Source organism: Dendrobates tinctorius, unplaced genomic scaffold (assembly GCF_039654945.1).
Source record: "Dendrobates tinctorius isolate UK_male_01 unplaced genomic scaffold, ASM3965494v1 ptg000200l, whole genome shotgun sequence".
Taxonomy (NCBI): domain Eukaryota; kingdom Metazoa; phylum Chordata; class Amphibia; order Anura; family Dendrobatidae; genus Dendrobates; species Dendrobates tinctorius.
Genome location: NW_027361867.1, coordinates 2,624,487 through 2,649,872, shown reverse-complemented (window position 1 = coordinate 2,649,872; position 25,386 = coordinate 2,624,487). Strand labels below are relative to the sequence as shown.

Sequence of the window (25,386 nt, the reverse complement as noted above, 5' to 3'; positions counted from 1 at the left end):
TAGACATACAGTACATATAACATAGAGTACTTACTTACCATTACTTGTCACATTGTTCCCCAAAGCCAGTGTCATCTATGGAAAAAATTAGAAAAGAACAAACAAGCGATATACTCCCTGATCCGCAGAAATCCACGAGTGAGTGTCCCACATCGATTTCCCGTGGAGAACAGCAGCATCAGCTGATGTGACCGCTCTCTAGGGGCTTCAATAATCCAATGACGGGAGGTAGGTATCCTTCCGCACTGTATTCCTCCGCCACTGTAAAAAAAATAGTCCCTAGTCTCACTTTTGGCATTGCTGTGTGAGAAAGTTCCCACGCAGCTTTTGCCATAAAGTGAGACTAGGGACTATTTTTTTTTACAGTGGCGGAGGAATACAGTGCGGACGGTACCTACCTCCCGTCATTGGATTCCTGGAGCCCCCTGGAGAGCGGTCGCATCAGCTGATGCTGCTGTTCTCCACAGGAAATCGGCGTGGGACCCTCGTGGATTTCTGCGGATCAGGGAGTATATCGCTTGTTTGTTATTTTCTAATTTTTTCCATAGATGACACTGGCTTCGGGGAACAAAGTGACAAGTGATGGTGAGTATGTACTCTATGTTATATGTACTGTATGTCTATATGTATGTATTGTATGAATGTATTGTATGTAGTATGTATGTTGTATGTCTAGCATGTTGTATGTATGTATGTTGTATGAATGTAGTATGTATGTATGTTGTATGTATGTATGTTGTATGTATGTCTGTAGCATGTTGTATGTATGTAGTATGTTGTATGAATGTAGTATGTATTGTATGAATGTATTGTATGTAGTATGTATGTTGTATGTATGTAGTATGTACTATGTATGTATGTTGTATGAATGTAGTATGTAAGTTGTATGTATGTAGTATGTATGCATGTAGTATGTATGTATGTTGTATGAATGTTGTATATATGTAGTATGTATGTAGTATGTATCTATGTTGTATGAATGTAGTATATATGAAGTATGTAGTATGTATGTATGTTGTATGAATGTTGTATATATGTATGTATGTTGTATGAATGTAGTATATATGAAGTATGTATGTAGTATATATGTTGTATGAATGTAGTATATATGAAGTATGTATGTAGTATGTATGTTGTATGAATGTTGTATATATGTAGTATGTATGTAGTATGTATAAATGTTGTATATATGTAGTATGTATGTATGTTGTATGAATGTAGTATATATGAAGTATGTATGTAGTATGTATGTTGTATGAATGTTGTATATATGTAGTATGCATGTAGTATGTCTGTATGTTGTATTAATGTAGTATATATGAAGTATGCATGTAGTATGTAGTATGTATGTATGTATGTTGTATTAATGTAGTATATATGAAGTATGTATGTATGTATGTTGTATGAATGTTGTATATATGTAGTATGTCTGTAGTATGTATGTAGTATGTATGTTTTTTATTTTTTACCTTCAACACATTAGCCGGATGATGGGACTACTACTGTCCCATCATTGGCTAATGTGTCAATCACTGTCATTGTAGCAGTCATAGCCCGATGGGACTTGTAGTCCCATCGGACGATGCCTGCACATACTCACAACCCCCGGCAGGCCCGCACAGACCCCCGGCAGGCCCGCACAGACCGCCGGAAGGCCCGTACAGACCCCCGAGAGGCCCGCACAGACCGCCGGAAGGCCCGCACAGACCCCCATCAGACCCGTACAGACCCCCGAGAGGCCCGCACAGACCGCCGGAAGGCCGCACAGACCCCCATCAGGCCCGTACAGACCCCCAAGAGGCCCATACAGACCCCGCCCGCACACACAGACACGCACAGTGTCTGCCCACGCACCGCCCACACTCTTCCCCCCTCCCGAACTGGATGTACAAGGAAAGAAAGGGGCTTTTTTAATTCCGATATTTATGTCCCATTGACTTGAATGGGACTTCCGGTATCGGAATCGGCGATACCGATACTTTTTTGGGTATCGGGCCGATCCAATCCGATCCAATATTTCTGTATATCGGATGGTATCGCTCAACACTATTCGTGACGCCACCTGTGGTGTTCGGCAATGAAGATGTTAAGCCGACGCTGCAGACAGATCCTCTGGGACAGATGGTGTGGTGCAGCAATGATGTAATAGCCCTCAACAGGCAGGGCTGTAGTCCAAGGGCAGTGTAGGTGAAGTGACACGTAGATGGTGCAGTGTCAGGCGCGAGGGATGTAGCAGTGCTGAGCAGGTGGACGCAGGAATAAGTGGAGGACACCAGGGAATGTAGTTCCAAAGCTTTACTCACAGTCTGTTGTGGTACAAGGGCCTGCATCCGTGCTGTCCTCTGGGTCAGGAGCTCAGCCAACTTCCAGGCAAGATGAAGTACTCCTTTCCAACACTCCGCCAACATATGCCTTTTCTGAACGTCTCCCTTGTTGCGCCTATAGTGAAGTACTCACAGTACTGAGTTACACTGGAGTTCCTCCTGTCAGATGTTCCTATGAACTCTACTTGTACGGCAGACAGCTAGTAGCCTGCTTCGGGGACTCCTTACTACCTAGTCCCGGCTCACTCACGATGCAAGTCTTGGGTAGGAATAAAGTGGTGACAACTACTATTCCGCCGGTGTCTGCTGCAGGACCATTAGTATCCATACAACCTCGGGGACCGGACCCCGGCCTTGCGCTGTGAACTTGGGAAGGCTTCTCCTCTAACCCTAATCCTTAGTCCTCCTCTCCTTACGTTCCGTACAATCCTTTCCTTCTCATGGAGATTCAGGCTTTCTATAATGTCTCTTTCCTGTGCCAGCGGACCCAGGTCACTGAGGTCGGCTGCAGCACTTCCTTCCATCCATCCCACTCCGGGGATCTTCTCTCCTCCTCTGACTCTGTCAGACTGACCAAATCCTAAACTCTTCCCGCTCTTTTGAGTGCAAACTAAACTCCACCCGCCTCCCAGCACGTTTCGTGTTCCAAGCAGGGAGCCACCAAAGGGTGCTTTGCTACACTACTTTGTGGTGTGGGGGTGCCGGTGTTGGAGTGTGGTCAGGTGTCTCCACCTTACCTGGATAGTGGGGTACCACACCTCAGGAGGAGGTGCAGTACCTCTGTGGCGACTGAACCCTCAGGGTCGCCACATAATACTAACGGCCCCATACACATGAGATCAGAGTTGGCTGAACAGTCATTTGGCAGACAGCGATCTCTCCCGACTCCCCCATACACACAAATATTCCAGCTTTCCTGTGGTCTGTATGAGAGTCTCGCCTCCAGACTCCTCTAGAGGAGGATTATCTACAGGAAGAACAGACGGATAATCCTCTGAAATTCAGGATGCCAGATCCTTCTCTGCCCTGACATCATCTGTCGGGAGGCCCCCAAATACATTATATGGTCGGCCAATCCCCCGAAATCAGTGCTTTCATGGAACTTTAGCCTAATGTGTATGGGGGAGTTATAAGGTAACTTATTGGACGCTGCCTCTGGCCCGGCCTAATAGACCTTCATACATTGCAGCCCAGACCCCATTATTAGGCATGTAAGTATCGCAGTAACTAGGCCGCCCCATACTATCGAGTACTTGGAGGCGGGGGGCATTCAGCCAAACTCTGTCACACCTTCTTAGATGCCATGTTTGCTTTTCAGGGTTTTTGTTGCAGCCCCTCCTGTGCTGTCCCTGCGGTGTACATCTATGTTCTGGGGCAAAAAAGAGTTAATTTCTTTTTAATAAATGTTTAACATGTCAAAAATTATAAAATGTGTCTTCTGCTTTTTTGTTATTTTTTTCTTCTTACAAGAATTGTTGTAGCCAATTTTCTTTAGAAACATTTTAATATCGGCTTTTTCTGGAGTTTTTCTTGTAATATAGGAAAGCCTAAGGCCAGAAATAATCCCCATAAATCACTGTACATGGAGACTTTGGGATCAGATCATTTCTGTCCGTTGTGTTTGTGGAAACAAAAAATCTTTTCTAAAAGCCTCAAACTTCTGTGTGTGACTCAGAGCTGAGATCTAACGGGATAGAAGATTCCAGTGCGGGGAAGACGGGAAACCTTCATATAGACGGCCGGTGGGGATGGAGGCAGTGACCGACTCTGGCCAAATCTGTCTCTAGAGCCATAGTAGAAGATGAAGATGTCGTCCTCATCATGAAGGAGTTATTTCTCATGTCGCGTGTAATGAATATCTCCTGCAGTATTACTAATGCCGATTCCAGTGTCGGTAATGAGACGAGAATTAGCGTTATGGAAGATGAGTCTATGAGGAACGTGTTCAGCTGCCGACTCCGAGGAGGAAACTGCTTGTTGTCTGTGGCCTAAATATATAGGTTTTATTAGTAGATAAAATAATAATAATAATCTTTATTTATGTAGCGCCAAAATATTCTGCAGTGCTTTACAGTTTAACAGTTTCAAAACACAAGTCATAAGTAACAACGTTAACAATACAATAATTAAAGTAAAATCAGCCGCCCCTGCTGGTGAGAGCTTACAATCTACAATGAGGTGGGGGAGATACAAAGTACAGGTGTGTATTTACAATGATGTATTTACAATGATGGTTCAGCCATCTTGAGAAGGTGGGGGACAGAGATAGTGAATGGGCTACATATTCACACTTGCACATAAAATGACTTTGATTAGTGAACGTGATAGGCTGCTCTGAATAGATGTGTTTTGAGAGAGGGCTTAAAACTGTGCAAATTGTGGATAGTCCTAATTTCTTGGGGTAGAGCATTCCAGAGTATTGGCGCAGCGCTGGAGAATTCTTGGAGTCGGGAGTGGGAGGCGCGGATTAGTGCAGAGGTTAGTTGAAAGTCTTTTGCAGAGCGCAGCGGTCGGCTAGCCCGATAGACGGAAATGAGGGAGGAGATGTAGGGGGGTGCCGCACTGTGGAGAGCTTTGTGGGTGAGAACAAGTACTTTGAATTGGACCCTATAATGAATGGGCAGCCAATGTAAGGACTGGCGAAGAGCGGACGCGTCCGAGTACCGATTAGCCAGATAGATGACCCTGGCTGCTGCATTAAGTATGGACTGGAGAGGGGAAAGTCGAGTAGCGGGGAGGCCAATTAATAGGGCATTGCAGTAGTCCAGGCGGGAATGGATCAGAGTGACAATGAGGGTTTTTTTTGTTTCCCTGGTGAGAAAAGGGCGGATTCTAGAGATGTTCTTTAGGTGTAAGTGGCAAGAGCGGGCAAGAGATTGTATATGGGATGTGAAGGAGAGGTTGGTGTCAAACATAACACCCAGACAGTGCGCCTGCTGCCGGGGTGTTATTATGGTGCCACCCACGGAGAGGGAAATGACAGATTTAGGGAGGTTAGTAGATGGCGGGAGCAGAAGAAGTTCAGGTTTTGAGAGGTTAAGTTTCAGATAGAGAGCGGACATGATGTTGGAGACTGCGGACAGTCTGTCACTGGCATTCTGTTGTACAGCGGGGGTAAGGTCAGGGGATGACGTATATAGTTGTGTATCATCAGCATAAAGATGGTACTGAAAGCCAAATCTGCTGATGGTCTGTCCAATTGGGGCCGTGTAGAGAGAGAAGAGAAGGGGGCCAAGGACTGAGCCCTGAGGTACCCCGACAGCGAGAGGAAGAGGAGATAACGTGGAGCCAGCAAACAAAACACTGAAGGAGCGGTCAGAGAGATAGGAAGAGAACCAGGAGAGAGAGATTTCCTTAATGCCTAGTGACTGGAGCCTATGGAGTAGGAAACGGTGGTCAACAGTGTCGAAAGCTGCAGAAAGGTCAAGAAGAATGAGCAGAGAGTGTTCACCGTTACATTTTGCTGTCAGAAAGTCATTGGTCACTTTGATGAGTGCAGTTTCAGTCGAATGTAGGGGTCGGAAGCCAGACTGTGAAGGGTCTAGGAGGGAGTGAGGGGAGAGGTAACGGGTAAGGCAGCAGTAGACTAGTTGCTCCAAGAGTTTAGAGATGAAGGGGAGATTGGAGACTGGTCTGTAGTTGTTTGTGCATCATGGGTCGAGAGCAGGTTTCTTTAATAATGGAAGAATGATAGAGTGTTTGAAGGAGGATGGGAAAATGCCTGAGGAGAGGGAGAGATTAAAGATTGTAGTTAGGTGAGTTGTGATGACTGGAGAGAGAGACTGGAGGAGTTGTGAGGGAATGGGGTCGGTAGTGCATGTAGTTGGGCTAGAAGAAGAGAGGAGTCTGGAGACTTCTTCTTCTGTGATGGGATCAAATGTGGAAAGTGAGCCAGGGGAAATGCAATTAGGGATGGGAGTCACAGCACTTGGTGGTTGGGAGCGGATGTCCTGACGGATATTATCTATTTTCTCTATAAAATGGGAGGCCAGGTCATCAGCACAAATGTCTGTGATAGGGGCTTGTGCTTTTGGCCAGAGGAGGGAGTGAAAAGTGTCAAAAAGTTTCTTGGGGTTGTTGGCTAGTGAGGAGATCAGGGTGGTGAAGTAGGTCTGTTTGGCGAGGTGAAGGGCAGCGTTATAGGTTCTTAACATAAATTTGAAGTGGATGAAGTCTTCTGGTGTGCGGGTTTTTCTCCGTCAGCGTTCAGCACTCCTAGAGCATCGCTGGAGAAATTGAGTTTGCGATGTGAGCCAGGGCTGTTTTACTCTGTGTTTGGAGGTTTTGAGGGTGAGGGGCGCTACCTGGTCAAGGGTGGTTGTAAGAGTGTGTTGTAGTGATGAACAGCCAGATTAGGACAGGAAAAAGAGGAGATTGGGATAGGGAAGATTGTAGGGAGTCTGAAAGTGTCTGAGGGTTAATGGCTTGTAGATTTCTGAATGTTTGATAGGTAGGAGTGTGCTGGGGTGGGCGAGGATTTGTGAGCGTGAAGGAGAGAATATTGTGGTCAGAGAGGGGAAGTGGTGAGTTATTTAGGTAGGAGATTGAGCAAAGCCGGACAAAGACCAGGTCAAGGGTGTTACCGTCTTTGTGTGTCTCAGAGGTTGAGCGCTGTGAGAGGCCGAGAGAGGTGGTTAGTGATAGAAGCTGGGATGCAGATGTGGAAGTAGGGCTGTTAATGGGGATGTTGAAGTCTCCCAGGATAAGAGTTGGTAGTTCTGAGGACATGAAGTGCGGCAGACAGGCTGAAAAGTGGTCAAGGACGTGTGTTATGAATGAGTCACCGGAGGAGGAGAAAACAAAAATACAAGCTAAGTCCAGAAAACCGGAGAAGTTGGTAACTAGCGGATTGCAGACCCCTGATCCTATTCACCACAACTAACAGTAGCCGTGGGGGGTTCCTACGGTGGTCCTAGACCCCTCGTCACAGCCGGAGAGCAAAATAAGCCTAAAGAAAGAAAGGGGAAATCTAAACTGCCCCAGAGCAGACCCCAAAGCAATAGACAGCCCCCAACATGTATTGTCGGTGAAAAACAGATGAAAATACAAACGCAGACAGAAAGACAGGCTGAGCAAATGATGGGGCCCAACTAACTAGATAGGAAAGGACAGAAAAGATGCTGGCTGCAATCTGCAAAAAACCTACCAAAAATGTCCCAACAGTCTGATAGGAAAAAAGGCCCTGAAGTCACTAGACTTCAAAAACTCTATATCAGCACTCAGGTATATTCTGAAAACAGAGCAAATAGATCAACTGATCAGAGACAAAAATGGAATTCAGCCAGTCCCAGCAAGGGCTGGCTGAACGCAAACACTAAGTAAACCAGACAAAATTTCATGGAATAATAGCAGGGCAAAAACTTAGCTTTTAGTAGACAGGAACTAAACTGGATGCCAGAACTCAGAGCAGAAAGGATCACCAGCAACCCTGCAGGGCGTTGGCTGCCTTATATTCACTCAGAGATTCTGGATGTCCAATCACACTCCACCTGTTCAGATGACAGGTTCTTCCCATCCAACTCAATTTCACTACTTCCCTTCACCAGCAGAGGGAATTCATCAGACATCACAGGTGAAGGGGAAAATGAACTCACAACAGTACCTCCCCCTTGAGGAGGGGTCACCGAACCCTCATCCACGCCACCAGGGCGATCAGGATGGGCCCGATGAAAAGCACGAACCAATCTTTCGGCATGAATATCGGATGCAGGGACCCAAGAATTATCCTCCTGGCCATAACCCTTCCACTTAACCAAATACTGGAGTCTCCGTCTAGCCAGACGAGAATACAGTATCTTCTCAACCTCATATTCCACATTACCTTCAACCAATACAGGGTCAGGAGGTGCCACCACAGGAACTAATGGCTCAACAAACCTCTTCAACAGAGACTTATGAAACACGTTATGGATCTTGAATGTAACAGGAAGAGCCAAACGAAAAGAGACCGGATTAAGAATCTCCAAGATCTTGTAAGGTCCAATAAATCTAGGTTTAAACTTTGGAGAAGCCACCTTCATAGAGATATTCTTTGATGACAACCAAACCATATCACCCACCTTAAACCGGGGACCAATGGTCCTATGCCGGTTGGAAAACCGCTGGGCCTTTTCCTGTGAGAGAGACAACTTATCCACCACTTGGTCCCAGATCTGGTGCATTCTCTCCACCACAGTGTCAACACCTGGGCAGGCAGAAGACTCCACCTGCCCCGAAGAGAATCGAGGATGAAACCCAAAGTTACAAAAAAAAGGTGACATCAAAGTGGCAGAACTAGCTCTATTATTTAAAGCAAATTTGGCCAAGGGCAAAAATGAAACCCAATCATCCTGATCAGCAGAAATAAAACATCTCAAATAAGGCTCCAAAGTCTGGTTTGTTCTCTCCGTCTGCCCATTGGTCTGAGGATGAAACGCAGAGGAGAAGGACAACTGAATACCCAGCTTGGAACAGAAAGTCCTCCAAAATCTAGAAACAAACTGAACTCCTCTGTCAGACACAATGTTCTCAGGAATCCCATGCAAGCGAACCACCTGTTGCAAAAACAAGGGCACCAACTCTGAGGAAGATGGCAACTTAGGGAGTGGTACAAGATGGACCATCTTAGAGAATCTATCACAAATCACCCAAATAAGTCATTCTCTGAGAGACAGGCATATCAGAGGTAAAATCCACTTAAATATGGGTCCATGGCCTCCTGGGCACCGGCAAAGGCATCAACAACCCACTAGAGTGAGAACAAAGTTTAGACCGGGAGCAAGTCCCACAGGACTGCACAAAATTCCTGACATCACGAGACAAGGCGGGCCACCAAAAAGACCGACTCACCAAATCTCTAGTACCAAAAATACCTGGATGACCAGCCAATGCAGAGCAATGAATTTCAGACATTACTCTCTTCCTCCACTGGTCTGGAACATACAATTTTCCAATGGGACAACGCTCAGGTTTGTCCTCCTGAAACTCTTCCAGAGCACGTCTCAAATCGGGCGAGATGGCAGAAAGAACTACCCCCTCACCTAAGATGGTAGCAGGCTTAGTCACAACAGGAGAATCAGCAAGGAAACTCCTAGAGAGGGCGTCTGCCTTGACATTCTTAGTGCCCGGAAGAAAAGAGACCACAAAATCAAAACGTGTGAAAAACAAGGCCCACCTAGCCTGTCTAGGATTCAAGTGTTTGGCCGATTCAAGGTAAATCAAATTCTTGTGGTCAGTAAGGACCACGACTTGATGTCTAGCTCCCTCCAACCAATGTCTCCACTCCTCAAATGCCCATTTCATGGCCAACAGTTCCCGATTCCCCACATCATAGTTACGTTCGGATGGGGAGAAAATATCATTCATGAAGCACTGGAAGACAGAAGGGGCATTAGTGAGCCCAAAAGGCATCACCAGGTACTCAAAATGTCCCTCCGGAGTATTAAACGCCATCTTCCATTCATCCCCATGCTTAATGCGAATAAGATTATACGCCCCCTTGAGGTCAAGCTTGGTAAACCAGCTGCACCTTTAACTCTGGAGAATAGATCAGAAATCAGGGGTAACGGATACTGATATTTAACAGTAATCTTGTTGAGGGAACGATAGTCAATACAAGGCCTTAATGAACCATCTTTCTTGGCCACGAAAAAAACCCAGCACCTAAGGGTGAAGAGGATGGCCTAATATGACCCTTCTCCAATGACTCCTTAATATAGGATCGCATAGACTCGTGCTCTGGTACAGATAAATTGAAAAGACGACCCTTGGGAAATTTACACCCAGGGCTCAGCTCAATTGCACAGTCATAACTCCTATGAGGAGGCAAAGACGCAGACTCATTCTCACTAAATACATCATAAAAATCAGCCAAATAGTCAGGAACATCATGCGACTAGGGAGAGGTGGAGAAAACAGGAGCGTCACTAAGGGCACACCGACAACCCCAACTCACCACAGACACAGATTTCCAATCCAAAACTGGATTATGGATTTGCAACCAGGGAAAACCCAGAACAATGGTATCATGCAAATTATGCAACACCAATAAGCTGCAATTTTCTTGATGGTCTGGGGCGACCCGCATTACCCCCTGGGTCCAATACTGAGGTTTAATCTTCGCCAAAGGAGTAGCATCAATACCCCTCAAAGGGATAGGCGTCCGCAGAGGTGTCATAGGAAACCCACAACGTTTAGCAAAATCCTAGTCCATCAGGTTCAGAGCCGCTCCCGAATCCACAAAAGCCTTAGCGGAAAATGTGGACAGGGAGCAGATCAAAGTAACTGCCAGAAGAAACTTAGGTTGAACACCACCCACAGCAAATGTGTGTGCAAAACGTTTCTCTCGTTTAGGGCAGACAGAAATAATATGAGAGGCATCTCCACAGAAAAAACACAGCTTATTACGCCTTCTGAACTCCTGACGTTGCGCCCGAGACAAAACTCCATCACATTGCATAGGTTCAGACATTTGTTCAGCAGGTGGCAACACCTCTCGTGTAGTTTTGCGTTCACGTAAACGCCGATCAACCTATATGGCTAATGACATAGAATCGTCAAGACCAGAGGGAACAGGAAATCCCACCATAGTATCTTTTACGGTTTCTGACAAACCCTTCCGAAAGAGAGCCGCCAAGGCACCATCATTCCAGGTAGTAGGGACCGCCCACTTTCGGAATTTTTGACAGTACAACTCTGCAGAATCCTGACCCTGGCTCAATGCCAACAGGGCCTTTTCAGCTTGATCAATAGCATTAGGTTCATCATACAACAAAAATGCGTCCACATTAGCCAGAATAGGATCATCAGGTGTCAAAGAAAACGCCCAATCCTGGGGATCGCCGCGCAGCAAAGAGATGACAATTTTAACCTGCTGCGCAGAGCTCCCCGATGAGTTAGGCTTCAAGGCAAGAAATAATTTACAATTATTCTTAAAATTCAAAAATTTAGACCGATCCCCAAAAAACACATCAGGAGTAGGGATCTTTGGTTCAGCAGCATGTGAATGAGCAAGATAGGCGGAAATTCCCCGCACTTCAGCAGCGAGCTGCTCCACACAATCAGACAATTGCTTAATCACCATTAAGAAAAAAATCCCTCTACGGCCTCAGAGAAATAGAGGAAAAAATATACACAAAAAAAAAATTCTGACACTTTTTTTTTTTAAACAATTTTTTCCTGCTATTGAGTACCCTAGAATCTGCGGTATGGCTGGTGATTCTGTTATGAATGAGTCACCAGAGGAGGAGAAAACAAAAATACAAGCTAAGTCCAGAAAACCTGAGAAGTTGGTAATTAGCGGATTGCAGACCCCTGATCCTATTCACCACAACTAACAGTAGCCGTGGGGGGTTCCTACGGTGGTCCTAGACCCCTCGTCACAGCCGGAGAGCTAAATAAGCCTAAAGAAAGAAAGAGGAAATCTAAACTGCCCCAGAGCAGACCCCAAAGCAATAGACAGCCCCCAACATGTATTGTCGGTGAAAAACAGATGAAAATACAAACGCAGACAGAAAGACAGGCTGAGCAAACGATGGGGCCCAACTAACTAGATGGGAAAGGACAGAAAAGATGCTGGCTGCAATCCGCAAAAACCCTACCAAAAATGTCCCAACAGTCTGATAGGAAAAAAGGCCCTGAAGTCGCTAGACTTCAAAAACTCTTTATCAGCACTCAGGTATATTCTGAAAACCAGAGCAAAGAGATCAACTGATCAGAGACAAAAATGGAATTCAGCCAGTCCCAGCAAGGGCTGGCTGAACGCAAACACTAAGTAAACCAGACAAAATCTCATGGAATAATATCAGGGCAAAAACTTAGCTTTTAGTAGACAGGAACTAAACTGGATGCCAGAGCTCAGAGCAGAAAGGATCACCAGCAACCCTGCAGGGCGTCGGCTGCCTTATATCCACTCAGAGATTCCGGATGTCCAATCACACTGCACCTGTTCAGATGACAGGTTCTTCCCATCCAAATCAATTTCACTACTTCCCTTCACCAGCAGAGGGAGTTCATCAGACATCACAGGTGAAGGGGCAAATGTACTCACAACAGACGTGGGTGAGCCTGGAGGACGGTATATGACCGCTACTGTGAGGGAGAAGGGACGGAAGAGTCTGATGGTATGGACCTCAAAAGAAGGGAATGAGAGTGATGGAACTGGGGGGATGTCAGGGAACAAAACTAAACACTGTAAAATAATAAATCTCATATGTTTCCCTTATTATCGCCAGTAATTGTATTATTACACAGGATTCTTATGATGTTACATTGGCTCATCATCTTCTCATTCAGGTCTCTACAATATCGGATCCTCTCAGTGAAGATCTTCTACAAAAGAGAATTTTCCTGATTTACCCATCAAGGATGGATATGGACAGAGACAAGATGGTGGAGAGGATGTTACATATCACCCTAGAGATCCTCTTCCGTCTCACTGGAGAGGTGAGAGATTCTGATGACGTCACATTACATCATTCTTATCTATGGGAATAACAGATGGACAGAACTGGAGAAGACTCTGGAAATGTCTGTAGAGAGATTTATTAATGTGTCTCTCCATTACCAGGATTACACAGTGGTGATGAAGACCTCTAGTGATCGCTGTCAGGACCCTATGTCTGAGGGATGGAGAAGACCCCTGAGCCCAATCACAGGGCCTCTACCTCACCCCCAGATCCATGTGGACATCAATGACCAGAAGATCCTAGACCTCACCTACAAGATGATTGAGCTGCTGACTGGAGAGGTGACACTGCTGGGAATGCTGGGACATTATACAGTAACGCTATGAAGGGATCGGGGGATGACGGTATCATTGTATGTGTCAGGTTCCTATAAGGTGCCAGGATGTCGCCGTCTATTTCTCCATGGAGGAGTGGGAGTATTTAGAAGGACACAGAGATCTGTACAAGAATGTCATAATGGAGGTTCCCCAGCCCCTCACATCACCAGGTAATAGACAGGACTAAATACACACGGCCTATAATTATCTGTATGTAGAGAATGAATTTAGTCCCTGTATGTGTTTCCTCCAGATCTATCCAGTAAGAGGACAACACCAGAGAGATGTCCCCATCCTCTTCTTCCACAGGACTGTAAACAAGAAGATCCCAGTGCTCCTCAGGATCATCAGGTAGATGGAGAGAAGGTGTCAGGAGATCTCCCCTTTGATGTGTAGATGGCTGTGAAGGTCTTGTGCTCAGTCTTGTTTTAACCACCAGTATTATATGTTTTATACTTGTGTGATGAGAACAGTGGAGATGGCAGGATTAGAGCTGATCATAGATGGGACTTCTCCATCTGTCGGTGACTTTTACAATATTTGTTTCAGGGTGAAGATCTGACCCATATTAATACTACAGAGACATATGTGAGAGATGATGAGTGGTGTAAAGAGGAGAGTGCCACATATGACTACCCAGGTGAGTAGTAACCACTGAATGCAGAGACGTCACAGATTCCTCTCAGTCACCGGCTGTGGCTGCTTTATCGGTGGTGTAGTCCGGCCGTATTACCATGATCACCATTTTGCCTCTAGACCACAACATTCTCCTCCACCAAAACTGCAAATGACTTTGGGCATTGAAAGCCCTTTTCTATAGACCTTACAACCTGGAGGAGCCACCTACTCCCTGGGTTGAGGAGACGCTGACCGTTACCTGCCCAGATCTGTAAACTATAAAGCCAAATGACAGCGTACGTAGAATGTGCTGACAGGTTAGAAAATCACTTGAAGAAAAATATTATGCTGGGCCTGTAAGAGAAAGCGGAGGGTAATGATGCTGTTGGCTTCCTAGGTCCCTGAGATCTTATCGGATGACTCTTCTCTCCCTTCTGTGCTGCTGAATGTCTCATGGTCCCTACAAGACCAGGTCCAGTCTTTCTGGCCAAACTTCCCTTTTAAAATCGACAATAGTAAATGTGCAGTGAGGCCAAGTGTGAATTTCTGTACAATAACAGCAGAGTTTCCCTTTATCCTGACTTTTCAATTTGTATTAAAACTACCATATTTTTTGGACTAAAGACACACTTTTTCCTTCAAAAATCTGGAGGGAAATGGGGGGTGCATCTTATAGTTCGGATGTACCGGCTCTGGCGGAGCAGCGGGTCACAGGAGGCTGGAGCCGGTGGCTGCGGCTAACTCCTGTTCCCACTGCTAAAGAGAAATGAATATTCACTGCATTCCACGCCCATGGGCTTGGAGGGCCTTGAATATTCATTTCTCTTTAATCCCTTCCCGACCAATGATGCCACATAGGCATCATGAAAAGCCGTGCCAATATGACCAGTGACGCCTATGTGGCGTCATGAAATAATTGCCCTCCTGCGGGTCGAGTGACCGGGGTCACTGAAAGGTCACCCTATCCGCTGTCATGCCGCGCTCACTGCGGCCGCTCAGGGGGCCCCGTCGGCTGAGCACGCGCACTTCTCATACCCAGGTTTCCACTCCCTCCATGTCGCGCTTGTGCGTGCGCGCTCCTGTCAGGTCTGTCTCCAGGTCGGTCCTCTCTATGGTAAAGGAGGATCTGACCCGGAAGCTGTAGTGGTCATGTGCTATCAGGCATTAGGACCTGACCCGGAAGCTGTACTGGTCATGTGCTATATCAGGCTACCTCTCCCTATGGGAGGTCCCTGATTATTGTTGTGCTTCCTGGCCTAGTCGGTTGTGTCCCTGCCTGGCTGTGCGCTGTATTCAGGTCCTCTGCTCTGCTTTGTACTCTATTGTGCCTCCTGGCACACGTTCTGAACTTTCACTTTGCTTTGTCTCATGCTCAGTTGTGCCTCTTGGCACACACTCTGATCCTGTGCTCTGTTTCATGCTCAGCCGTGCCTCCGGGCACTCACTCTGTCCCTGTGCTCTGTTACGCCTCTTGGCACGTCTGTTGCTCAATTCAGTACTCTGTCGTGTTTCTGGCACGCGTCCTGTTTTGCTCACATCCGGACGTACTGGTCGCTGCACGTCATTTGTGCCCACTTGTACCCGTCTTGCACTATCCTGTATTTAGCGCACACCCTTGTATCCAGCTGGTATTCCCTAGTATCCTGCACCTTCCTTCAGACACACTCACTCGTGTCTCCTGTGAACCGGCCGCCTGGTGCCAGCAGTCGTGGTATCTTATCCCCTGGGGCTTGCTCCTGACACTCCCTGTATAGGGGGTGGTTCTCACTAGGCCAGCTCGCCCTGGGAGGGTTGGTGCCATGACCCAGAGGGTCCACTCCAGGAGTCGTCACACCCGCACACACAGGGAGCTTTGTACTTCACCACAGGGGGGGTGGCTTCGCCCCCATGTGGCTATGATCGCTCTGATTGGATGTTAAAAGTGAAACAGCCAATCAGAGCGATAATAATATTTCATCAATGAAATTTGATGAAATATTACAAATCCAGCCATGGCTGATGCTGCAGTAGCATCGGGCATGCTTGGAGACACCGATCCGACCCCCCCACACCGGCGATCTGCCCCCACGCCACTGAATGACAGATCTGCCTCCGCTGTCATCATCTGCTCCCCCCGCCTTCCCTCCGTTCCCCCCGCAGTCCGATCACATCCCCTCCCAACCCCCGGTACCTTCCGAGTGCCGCTGTTGCTCCCGATGTCCCGCGGTCCCGGATCATGGGTGCCGCCATCTTGGAAAATGGTGGGCGCATGCGCAGTGCGCCCGCTCAAATCTGCCGGCTGCAGATTCGATTCATTCATTTTGATCACTGTGATAAACTCTCACAGTGATCAAAATAAAATAAAACGTAAATAAACCCCCCCCCCTCTATACGCCCATAGGTAGAAACAAATAATAAAATAAAGAAAACATTTTTATTTTCATTTTTCCATTAGGGTTAGGGTGGAATTAGGGTTAGGGTGGAGTTAGGGCTAGGGTTGGAATTAGGGTTAGGGTTAGAGTGGAATTAGGGTTAGGGTTGGAATTAGGGTTAGGTGTTATGATTGAGTCACCGAGGAGGAAAAAACAAAACACAAGCTCAGCCCAGAAAATCAGAGAGGTTGGAAACTAGCGGATTGCAGACCCCTAATCCTATCACACAACTAGCAGTAGCCGTGGAGTGTTCCTACGGTGATCCTAGACACCTCGTCACAGCCGGAGATCTAAATAAGCCTAAAGAGAGAAAAGGGAAAAACTGACTGCCCCAGAGCAGACCCCAAAGCAATAGGCAGCCCCCAACATATAATGACGGTGAAACAAGATGAAAACACTAACACAGATAGAAAGATAGGTTGAGCAAACTAAAAAGGACAGGACAGAAAAGCTGCTGTCTGCAATCCGACAAAACCCTGCTAAAAATATTACCAACACAACTGATAAGCAAAAAGGACCCTGAAGTCACTAGACTTCAAACCCTATATCAGCACTCAGAATATTCTGAAAGCAGAGCAAAAGAGAACACTGATCAAGGATTAAGAATCCAGCACACCCCCGGCCAGGGATGGCTGAACTCAAAAAACAAGGTAAACAGAACCAAAACTAATAAGTTCAATAGCAGAGCAAAAACTTATCTTTGGGAAGCAGGAATCAGACTGGTCTCCAAGAATCCAGCAGAGAAAATCACCAGCCACTCAGAAGGGCGTCGGCTGCCTTATATCCAGTCTGAAGTTCCTGTTACCCAGTCACAATCCACCTGATCAGGTGTTTGGTTACTTTCATCCAAATCAGCCTCACTACCTTCCTTCACCAGAAGAGGGAGATCCTCGGACACAAAAGGTGAATGAACAGATGAGCTCACAACAGTTAAGGTTGGAATTAGGGTTAGAATTCTGGTTAGGGATGGAATTAAGATTATTGTGGAATTAGGGTTAGGGTTAGGGTTGGAATTAGGGTTAGGGTTAGGATGGAATTAGGGTTAGGGTGGAATTAGGGTTAAGGTTTGGGTTGGAATTAGGGTTAGGGTTGGAATTAGGGTTAAGATTAGAGTTAGGGGTTTGTTGGGGTTAGGGATGGGATTAGGGTTAGACTTGTGGTTAGGGTTATCGTCAGTTTTGGGATTAGGGTTAGGGGTGTGTTAAGGTTAGGATTATGGTTAGGGTTGGGATTAGGGTTAGGGATGTGTTGGGGTTAGGGGTGTGTTGGGGTTAGGGTTGGAGTTAGAATTGAGGGGTTTCCACTGTTTAGGCACATCAGGGGGTCTCCAAACGCGACATGGTGCTAACATTGATTCCAGCCAATTTTGCGTTCAAAAAGTCAAACGGTGCTCCCTCCCTTCCAAGCCCTGACGTGTGCCCAAACAGTGGTTTACCCCAACATATGAGGTAACAGCGTACTCCGGAAAAATTTCAGAACAACTTTGGGGGTCTAATTTCTCTTGTTACCCTTGGGAAAATAAAAAATTGGGGGCTAAAAAATTATTTTTGTGGAAAAAAATGTTTTTTTTATTTTCACGTCTCTGCGTTATAAACTTTTGTGAAGCACTTGGGGGTTCAAAGTGCTCACCAGACATCTAGATAAGTTCCTTGGAAGGTCTAGTTTCCAAAATGGGGTTACTTGTGGGGGGTTTCTACTGTTTAGGCACATCAGGGGCATATGTAACGACGACTGCAGACCATTCCTTGAAAGTCTGCATTTCAAAACATCACTACTTCCATTCCGAGCCCTGATGTGTGCCCAAACAATGGTTCCCCCCACATATGGGGTACCAGCGTACTCAGGACAAACTGGACAACAAATTTTGGGGTCCAATTTCTCCTGTTACCCTTGTGAAAATAAAAAATTGCAAGCTAAAAAATCATTTTTTGAGGGAAAAAAATGATTTTTTATTTTCACAGCTTTGCGTTATAAACTTCTGTGAAGCACTTGGGGGTTCAAGGTGCTCACCACACATCTAGATAAGTTCCTTCGGGGGTCTAGTTTCCAAAATGGCGTCACTTGTGGGGGAGCTCCAATGCTTAGGCACACAGGGGCTCTCCAAACGCGACATGGCAACCGCTAAATATTCCAGCATATTTTCCATTCAAAAAGTCAAATGGCGCTCCTTCCCTTCTGAGCCCTGTTGTGCACCCAAACTGTGGTTTATGACCACATATGAGGTATCGGTGTACTCAGGAGAAATTTCCCAACAAAATTTAAGATCCATTTTATCCTTTTGCCCATGTGAAAATGAAGAAATTGATGCTAAAAGAAAATTTTTGTTGGAAAATTAAAATGTCCATTTTTTCCTTCCATGTTGCTTCAGTCACTGTGACACACCTGAAGGGTTAATAATCTTCTTGAATGTAGTATTGAGTAGCTTGAGGGGTGCAGTTTTTAGAATGGTGTCACTTTTGGGTATTTTCTGCCATATAGACCCCTCAAAGTGACTTCAAATGTGAGGTGGTCCCTAAAAAAATGGTTTTGTAAATTTTGTTGTAAAAATATGAAATCACTGCTCAACTTTTAACCCTTATAACTTCCTAACAAAAAAAAATTTTGTTTCCAAAATAGTGCTGATGTAAAGCAGACATGTGGTAAATGTTATTTAGTAACTATTTTGTGTCACATAACTTTCTGGTTTTACAGAATAAAAATTCAAATTTTGAAAATTGTGAAATTTTTAAAATTTCCCCCAAATTTCTGATTTTTTCACAAATAAACGCAAAAATTATCAACCTAAATTTACCACTAACATGAAGCCCAATATGTCATGAAAAAATATTCTCAGAATCGCTAGGATCCATTGAAGCGGTCCAGAGTTATTACCTCATAAAGGGACATTGGTCAGAATTGCAAAAAATGTCCTGGTCATTAAGGTCAAAATAGGCTTGGTCATGAAGGGGTTAATAATAGTGTCTTTCTCTACTCTTCTGGTCAGGACTCATAGTGGCTCCAATGGTCCACCATAAATGAGTGCAGCTCCAGTTTAGTGTTCTCCCCTTGTACATACGTTGATGTTGGGGAAGTAACATTTTTTATTCTATGTCTTTTTTTTTTTTAACCTGTTCCTTCTGTATGATAGTTTGATTGTGGTGGGATCGGCCTTCCTGCCTAATGTGAGTCTGTAACTCCGTGATAGTCTTGAAAAAAATCTCTCCATCGCCTCTTCCAAATGTCTAAGATCTAAATTTAAAGGGAACCTGTCAGCAGGATTGTGCTCAGTAACCTACAGACACTGTCAGGTCAGCGCCGTTATACTGATTACAATGATACCTGGTGATGAAATCCGTCTTGTGGTTGTTGTTTAATCTGTATTTGTAGTGTTCAGTTCATGAAATTCTCGTGCTCTGGGGCGGGGCTGTGGGTGGGGCACTGGGGTGGGGCTGTGGGCGGGGCTTTATGTGGTGCGCTGATTACATATTCATCTGTATTGTCTTATGACAGATCACTGATCCCTCACTGACCTGCCCCCCATTATTACATAATACATATAATAGCATTGATATTATTGGTGATAATGCCTATAATATTGTGGCTATTGTGAGGCTTAGACAAAAAATGTGCAAATGACACTGGCAGCGCCTGTTCAGTAATATCTCTTACTTATAGATGCCATTGCCGGTGACATTTTTCTGGATGTAGTTTTTTATGTAAAATAGGGGGCAGGTCACTGAAGGATCAGGGTCATAAGCCAATATAGATGAATATGTACGTAGAGCACCACATAAGACCCGCCCACAGCCACTCCCACAAACCCACCCCAAAGCACGAGAATCTCATTAACTGAAAACTACAAATACAGATCAAATAATAACCAGCCCGCAGCTGCCCGAAAAAGACACATCTATTAGATGCGCCAATTCCGACACTTTGCCCGGCTCTTCCCACTTGCCCTGTAGTGGCAAGTGGGGTTCATATTTGTGTGGTTGATGTCACCTTTGTATTGTCAGGTGACATCAAGCCCACGGCTTAGTAATGGAAAGGTGTCTATCCATTACTAACCCCATAGTTACATGGTAAATAAAGACACAGCCAGAATAAAGTCTTTTATTAGAAATAAAACAAAACAGTTTTCCTTTTTTATTTAAAAACAACAAACACAGTTATACTCACCTAACGCCTATTTCCACCAAAGAGCTCGTTCTCCTGTAATAAAAATAAAAAACAACAATATACCATACCTTTCTGTCGCTCTGTCCCACGCCGTAATCTTTATCTGGGGGATAATTAGTTTTCAACCTGTTTGGTGCCAAGATGCGACCGTCCAGGTTGAGAACCACTGGTGAATGAGCTGCTGTAAGCGCAGTATCATTGACCAGCAGTGACATCATCGAGGTTTCCAACCAGGCTGAACTGCAGTGACCTCAGGACCGTGGGAAAAAGTCAGTGATGAGGTCACCACAGTTTAAGCTTAGTGACTTCACAGCAGATCACCGTGAGAATTCTGTGGGTTATTTTTAAATAAAAAAGCGAAAACTGCGTTTTGCTTTATTTCTAATAAAAGAGTTTATTATGGCTGTGTATTTACCATATAACTATAGTATTAGAAATGGATAGGTGTCTTATAGACATCTCTCCATTACTAAGCCGTGGGCTTGATGTCACATGACAATACAAGGGTGACATCAACCCCACAAATATGAACCCCACTTGCCACCACTATAGGGCAAGTGGGAAGAGCCGGGCAAAGCGCCAGAATGGCGCATCTAATAGATGTGGCTTTTCTGGGCAGCTGCGTGCTGCTATTTTTAGGCTGGGGGGGGTTAATATCCATGGCCCCTTACAAGCTTGAGAATACCAGCCCCCAGATGTCAGCTTTAGCAAGGCTGGTTGTCAAAAATGGAGGGGACCCCAGGCCGTTTTCTTAAATTATTAAATAAAAAAAACTGTGGGGACCCCTCTTTTCTTGATAACCAGCCTTGCTGAAGCTGACAGATGAGGGTTGCAGCCCCCAGTTGTGAGTTTTGCCAGACTAGTTATAGAAAATACAGGGGAACCCATGCCGTTTTTTTCATTCATTTACTTATAGTGCAGGCGGCGGGTGAGGAATACTCCCATCATCCGCTCCTGCTGCCACTGTTCTTAGTAGCAGCAGGTGTAGGTTGAAGGGGGTAATAGACCCAAAAGCCCCCACCTGCTGTCATCATTCTGACTTTAATATAACTCTCATCATTCACCCCGCCGGCAGAGCAGGGGAGAATGATGAGAGCGTCTTCAGCACCGGCCACCGGGGAACAGGGCTTACTATAGCGCTTCTTCCCTGCCGGCCGTCCATGTGGTACTGATGCTGCACATGGTTGTCACATGGGTACCACAAGTATTGCACACATGGACGTCTCCGGTACCGGAAATATCAGGACGTGTGAAACCGGCCTTATACACAGTTCTCTTTAAATGCCTAATATTTCTTCTTGAAACTCATCTGACAGAAAATATTGGAGCTTAGGATAGTATAGATTGTGAAGTCTCCGAGACCCATACTCTAATTACACCAGAGAGGTTTCACCACTAGTTACTCATTTATTACTGATGGAGACTGTGGAGTTTGATCATTTCAGTAGTTCCTAATCAGGCCCCATTATTAATATCTGACGTGTGTCACTTTATGTGGTGGTAACTTTGGAATTCTTCACAAAGGATAATAGAAAACAAATGGATCTTACAAATTATTTTCCAGCTTCGCACTATACCCTACATACGGTTGTACACTACTGTCTGGTCACATGGCAGTGTTCAGAAGGGAAGGAGCGCCATTTAGCTATTTGAATGCAGATCTAGCTGGAATAGTTTGCAGACACAATGTATTGGGAGCACTGTTCATGGTCACCTGGCAGCTCAAAAGATGTCCTCCATGAACATGCTTGGCTCTATCTTCTCTGCTGTCCATATCCCAAGGATTGCCTTGCTCATTGCCCTTTTACACCTTTACATGGATCTGGACTTACACTGGGACCTCTAGGCTTGGACCATGGTGTTACCTGCTATTCTGTGGTGTTAGATGGCAAGAAGAATAGTCAGGTAGCTGGGTCAGAACCAGAAGGACAGAATCAGAAGACACAAGAGTAGTCAGTAAACGGGCCACGGTCACAGCAGGAACAAATACACAAGCCGCAAGCTGAGCACAGAGGACTGAACCAGAGGAGAACAGCGCTGTATCTGGCAGATTCCGGCCATGTGCTTTGAGCTTTAGTAGGGTGTGGTACTTTCCAATTGGCTGAAGTAGGGAGCAGATTACTCCAGCTGGACCGCAGGAACAGATCCCAGGTGAGATTGGACACACCATATGCAGAAGCCCTAATATAACTAAATGACAGAAATCCAGAATAGTCGAAATCCCCATAAAGTGATTCCATTTTATAAATTAATTCACTGAGGGTTATAATCCTTAGGAGGAGTGAATATTTTGACTCCACAGTCACGTTCCAGAAATTAACACGCAGTGGATGTTGGAGAGTGAAAATTACACATCTGCCATTTTATTACCCAGCACATAGTGCCCAGATTGTGCTCCAGGAGACACACACCAAAAATTAAGTGGGTTCTTCTCACTATAATATTGCTCAATACAGGGATCCTAAATGTTGTTTGCGCACACTGCAAGACTCCGAAGTGAGAGCGGATTTTGCTGGATTGGTTTATAGAAACCTTGTTGCTTTTCAGCAGCCTTTGAGCCACTAATAGTGCGGGAACCTCTGTTTTTCCATTGACAGATGATGGACCTGAGTGGGGACTTGTTTTTTGTGAGATGAGAATTGGTATTATTTTCGCCTACATAACATTGATTGGTTTCTTTCTATTCGATATTTGGGAGGCAGAATGAACAAACAGTTGAACACCGCACACTACTGGCTCATCCAACAAGGTTTTCTATTAGACTGTGAACTGTCATTGTCTTGGTAAATAATTAAAGTTTTATACATAGCTTGCCATTTTTATGGACAGTTTAAGTAGAAATGTTCAAAAATATAAAACTCAAGGATATTTTATTAAAAAATAATTGTTTTTATCTTAGCAGATGACTATACCAGGAGATCAGAGGGACAGCTGACATCTTTAAATTTGAAATTTGATGATCTTGAGATCCTACAAGATACAACTGAAGTGATTGCTGTTACTCCAGATATATCATCATCCATTCACAGCAAAGATCTGCCATCTGATCCTATGAAACAGGTCCCATCTTCTGATTCATTACTGACTACTAAGGAAAATCAAAGTCACAAAAGAGGCAATAAAAAGCAAACTGCTCCTAAAGCAAAGAAGTCATTTTCATGTTCAGAATGTGGGAAATGTTTTAACAAGAAATCTCATTTTGTTGCCCACCAGAGAATCCACACAGGAGAGAAGCCTTTTTCCTGTTCAGAATGTGGGAAATGTTTTGCACATAAATCACATTTTGTTACACATCAGAGAATTCACACAGGGGAGAAGCCTTTTTCCTGTTCAGAATGTGGGAAATATTTTGCACGGAAATCACATTTTGTTAACCACCAGAGAACTCACACAGGGGAGAAGCCTTTTTCATGTTCAGAATGTGGGAAATGTTTTAACCAGAAATCACAATGTGTTATTCACCAGAGAACTCACACAGGGGAGAAACCTTTTTCATGTTCAGAATGTGGGAAATGTTTTGGACAGAAATCACATTTTCTTACCCACAAGAGAACTCACACAGGGGAGAAGCCTTTTCCCTGTTCAGAATGTGGGAAATGTTTTAACAAAAAATCAGATTGTGTTACGCACCAGAGAGATCACACAGGGGAGAAGCCTTTTTCATGTTCCGAATGTGGGAAATGTTTTAACAAGAAATCAAATTGTGTTAAGCACCAGAGAACTCACAAAGGGGAGAAGCCTTTTTCATGTTCAGAATGTGGGAAATGTTTTAACAAGAAATCAGATTTGGTTAATCACCATAGAACTCACACAGGGGAGAAGCCTTTTTCCTGTTCAGAATGTGGAAAATGTTTTAACAATAAATCAAATTGTGTTAAGCACCAGAGAACTCACACAGGGGAGAAACTTTTTTCATGTTCAGAATGTGGGAAATGTTTTAACATGAAATCAAATTGTGTTAAGCACCAGAGAACTCACACAGGGGAGAAACCCTTTTCTTGTACAGAATGTGGGAAATATTTTGCACAGAAAGCACATTTTGTTGCCCACCAGAGAATTCACACAGGGGAGAAGCCTTTTTCCTGTTCAGAATGTGGGAAATGTTTTAACAATAAATCAGCTTGTGTTAAGCACCACAGAATCCACACAGAAGAGAAGCCTTTTTCATGTTTAAAATGTGGGAAATATTTTGCACAGAAATCACGTTTTCTTACCCACCAGAGAACTCACACAGGGGAGAAGTCTTCTTCCAGTTCAGAATGTGGGAAATATTTTAACCAGAAAGCACTTCTTGTTAGACATCAGAGCAGTCACATAGAGGAGAAGCCTTTTTCATTTTCTTAATGTGGGAAATATTTTACTTGGAAATCAACTGTTAATAAACATCAGAGATGTCACATAGGGGAGAAGACTTTTATATGTTCATAATGTTGGAATAGTTTTAACCAAAATGGAATTTTCTTAAATGGGTTGTCTCTTGTCATTCCTCATGTTTGCTGACGAAAGGAAAAAACTAAACCTTATTAATTGCAAATATAAAACTATACCCATAATTCACCCCCTGAAGGTTAGTCAGTAGGTGACTAATAGAAAAAACATGTACCCCACATCTCAGTATATAGGGTGAGGTGACATTTACACACTCTCCAAGCCTTTCATTTCTACGGGTTTCATCGTCCTCACCAAAGGCGACTCATCAGGAGACTATTTAATATTGACCTTTATTCAAGCGAGACTAAACAAAAAAAAAAAAAACTAAAATCATGTATCATGTTATTCAGAACAGTCAGAAAACTAGCCCCATATTGGCAGATCCCAAACATCAATCTATATACTTCGGAAGTTTATAAGCCCCTCCAGTGTCAGGAATAGATAGTATGAATTTGAATTTACCAAATGGCTGCAATGAAACAAAGAGTGAAAAATTTAAAGGGGTCTGAATACTTTCCATACTCACTGTATCAGTAAAAATAACTCCTCTTTATTAGGTAAAGTATAAAAGAATTGCGCCATTTTCCGATACCCGTCACGTCTCCATTTTTCATGATCTCGGGTTGGGTGAAGGCTTATTTTTTGTGTGCCGAGCTGACGTTATTAATGGAGACCATTTTGG

The 25,386-nt window shown here is 44.6% G+C and overlaps 1 protein-coding gene across 1 annotated transcript in view; it reads left to right on the top strand.

Moving 5' to 3' along the window:
* LOC141056826 (uncharacterized) overlaps positions 1-24,739 on the top strand; it is a 58,439-nt gene extending 33,700 nt beyond the window's left edge. Inside the window, exons 6-11 of the mRNA XM_073553299.1 lie at positions 12,597-12,746; positions 12,871-13,050; positions 13,133-13,256; positions 13,340-13,437; positions 13,636-13,726; positions 23,176-24,739. Coding sequence (XP_073409400.1) covers positions 12,597-12,746; positions 12,871-13,050; positions 13,133-13,256; positions 13,340-13,437; positions 13,636-13,726; positions 23,176-24,617 — 2,085 coding nt within the window. The 3' untranslated portion in view covers positions 24,618-24,739. The remainder of the gene's footprint in view (positions 1-12,596; positions 12,747-12,870; positions 13,051-13,132; positions 13,257-13,339; positions 13,438-13,635; positions 13,727-23,175) is intronic.
* The last annotated feature ends 647 nt before the right edge of the window (positions 24,740-25,386 follow it).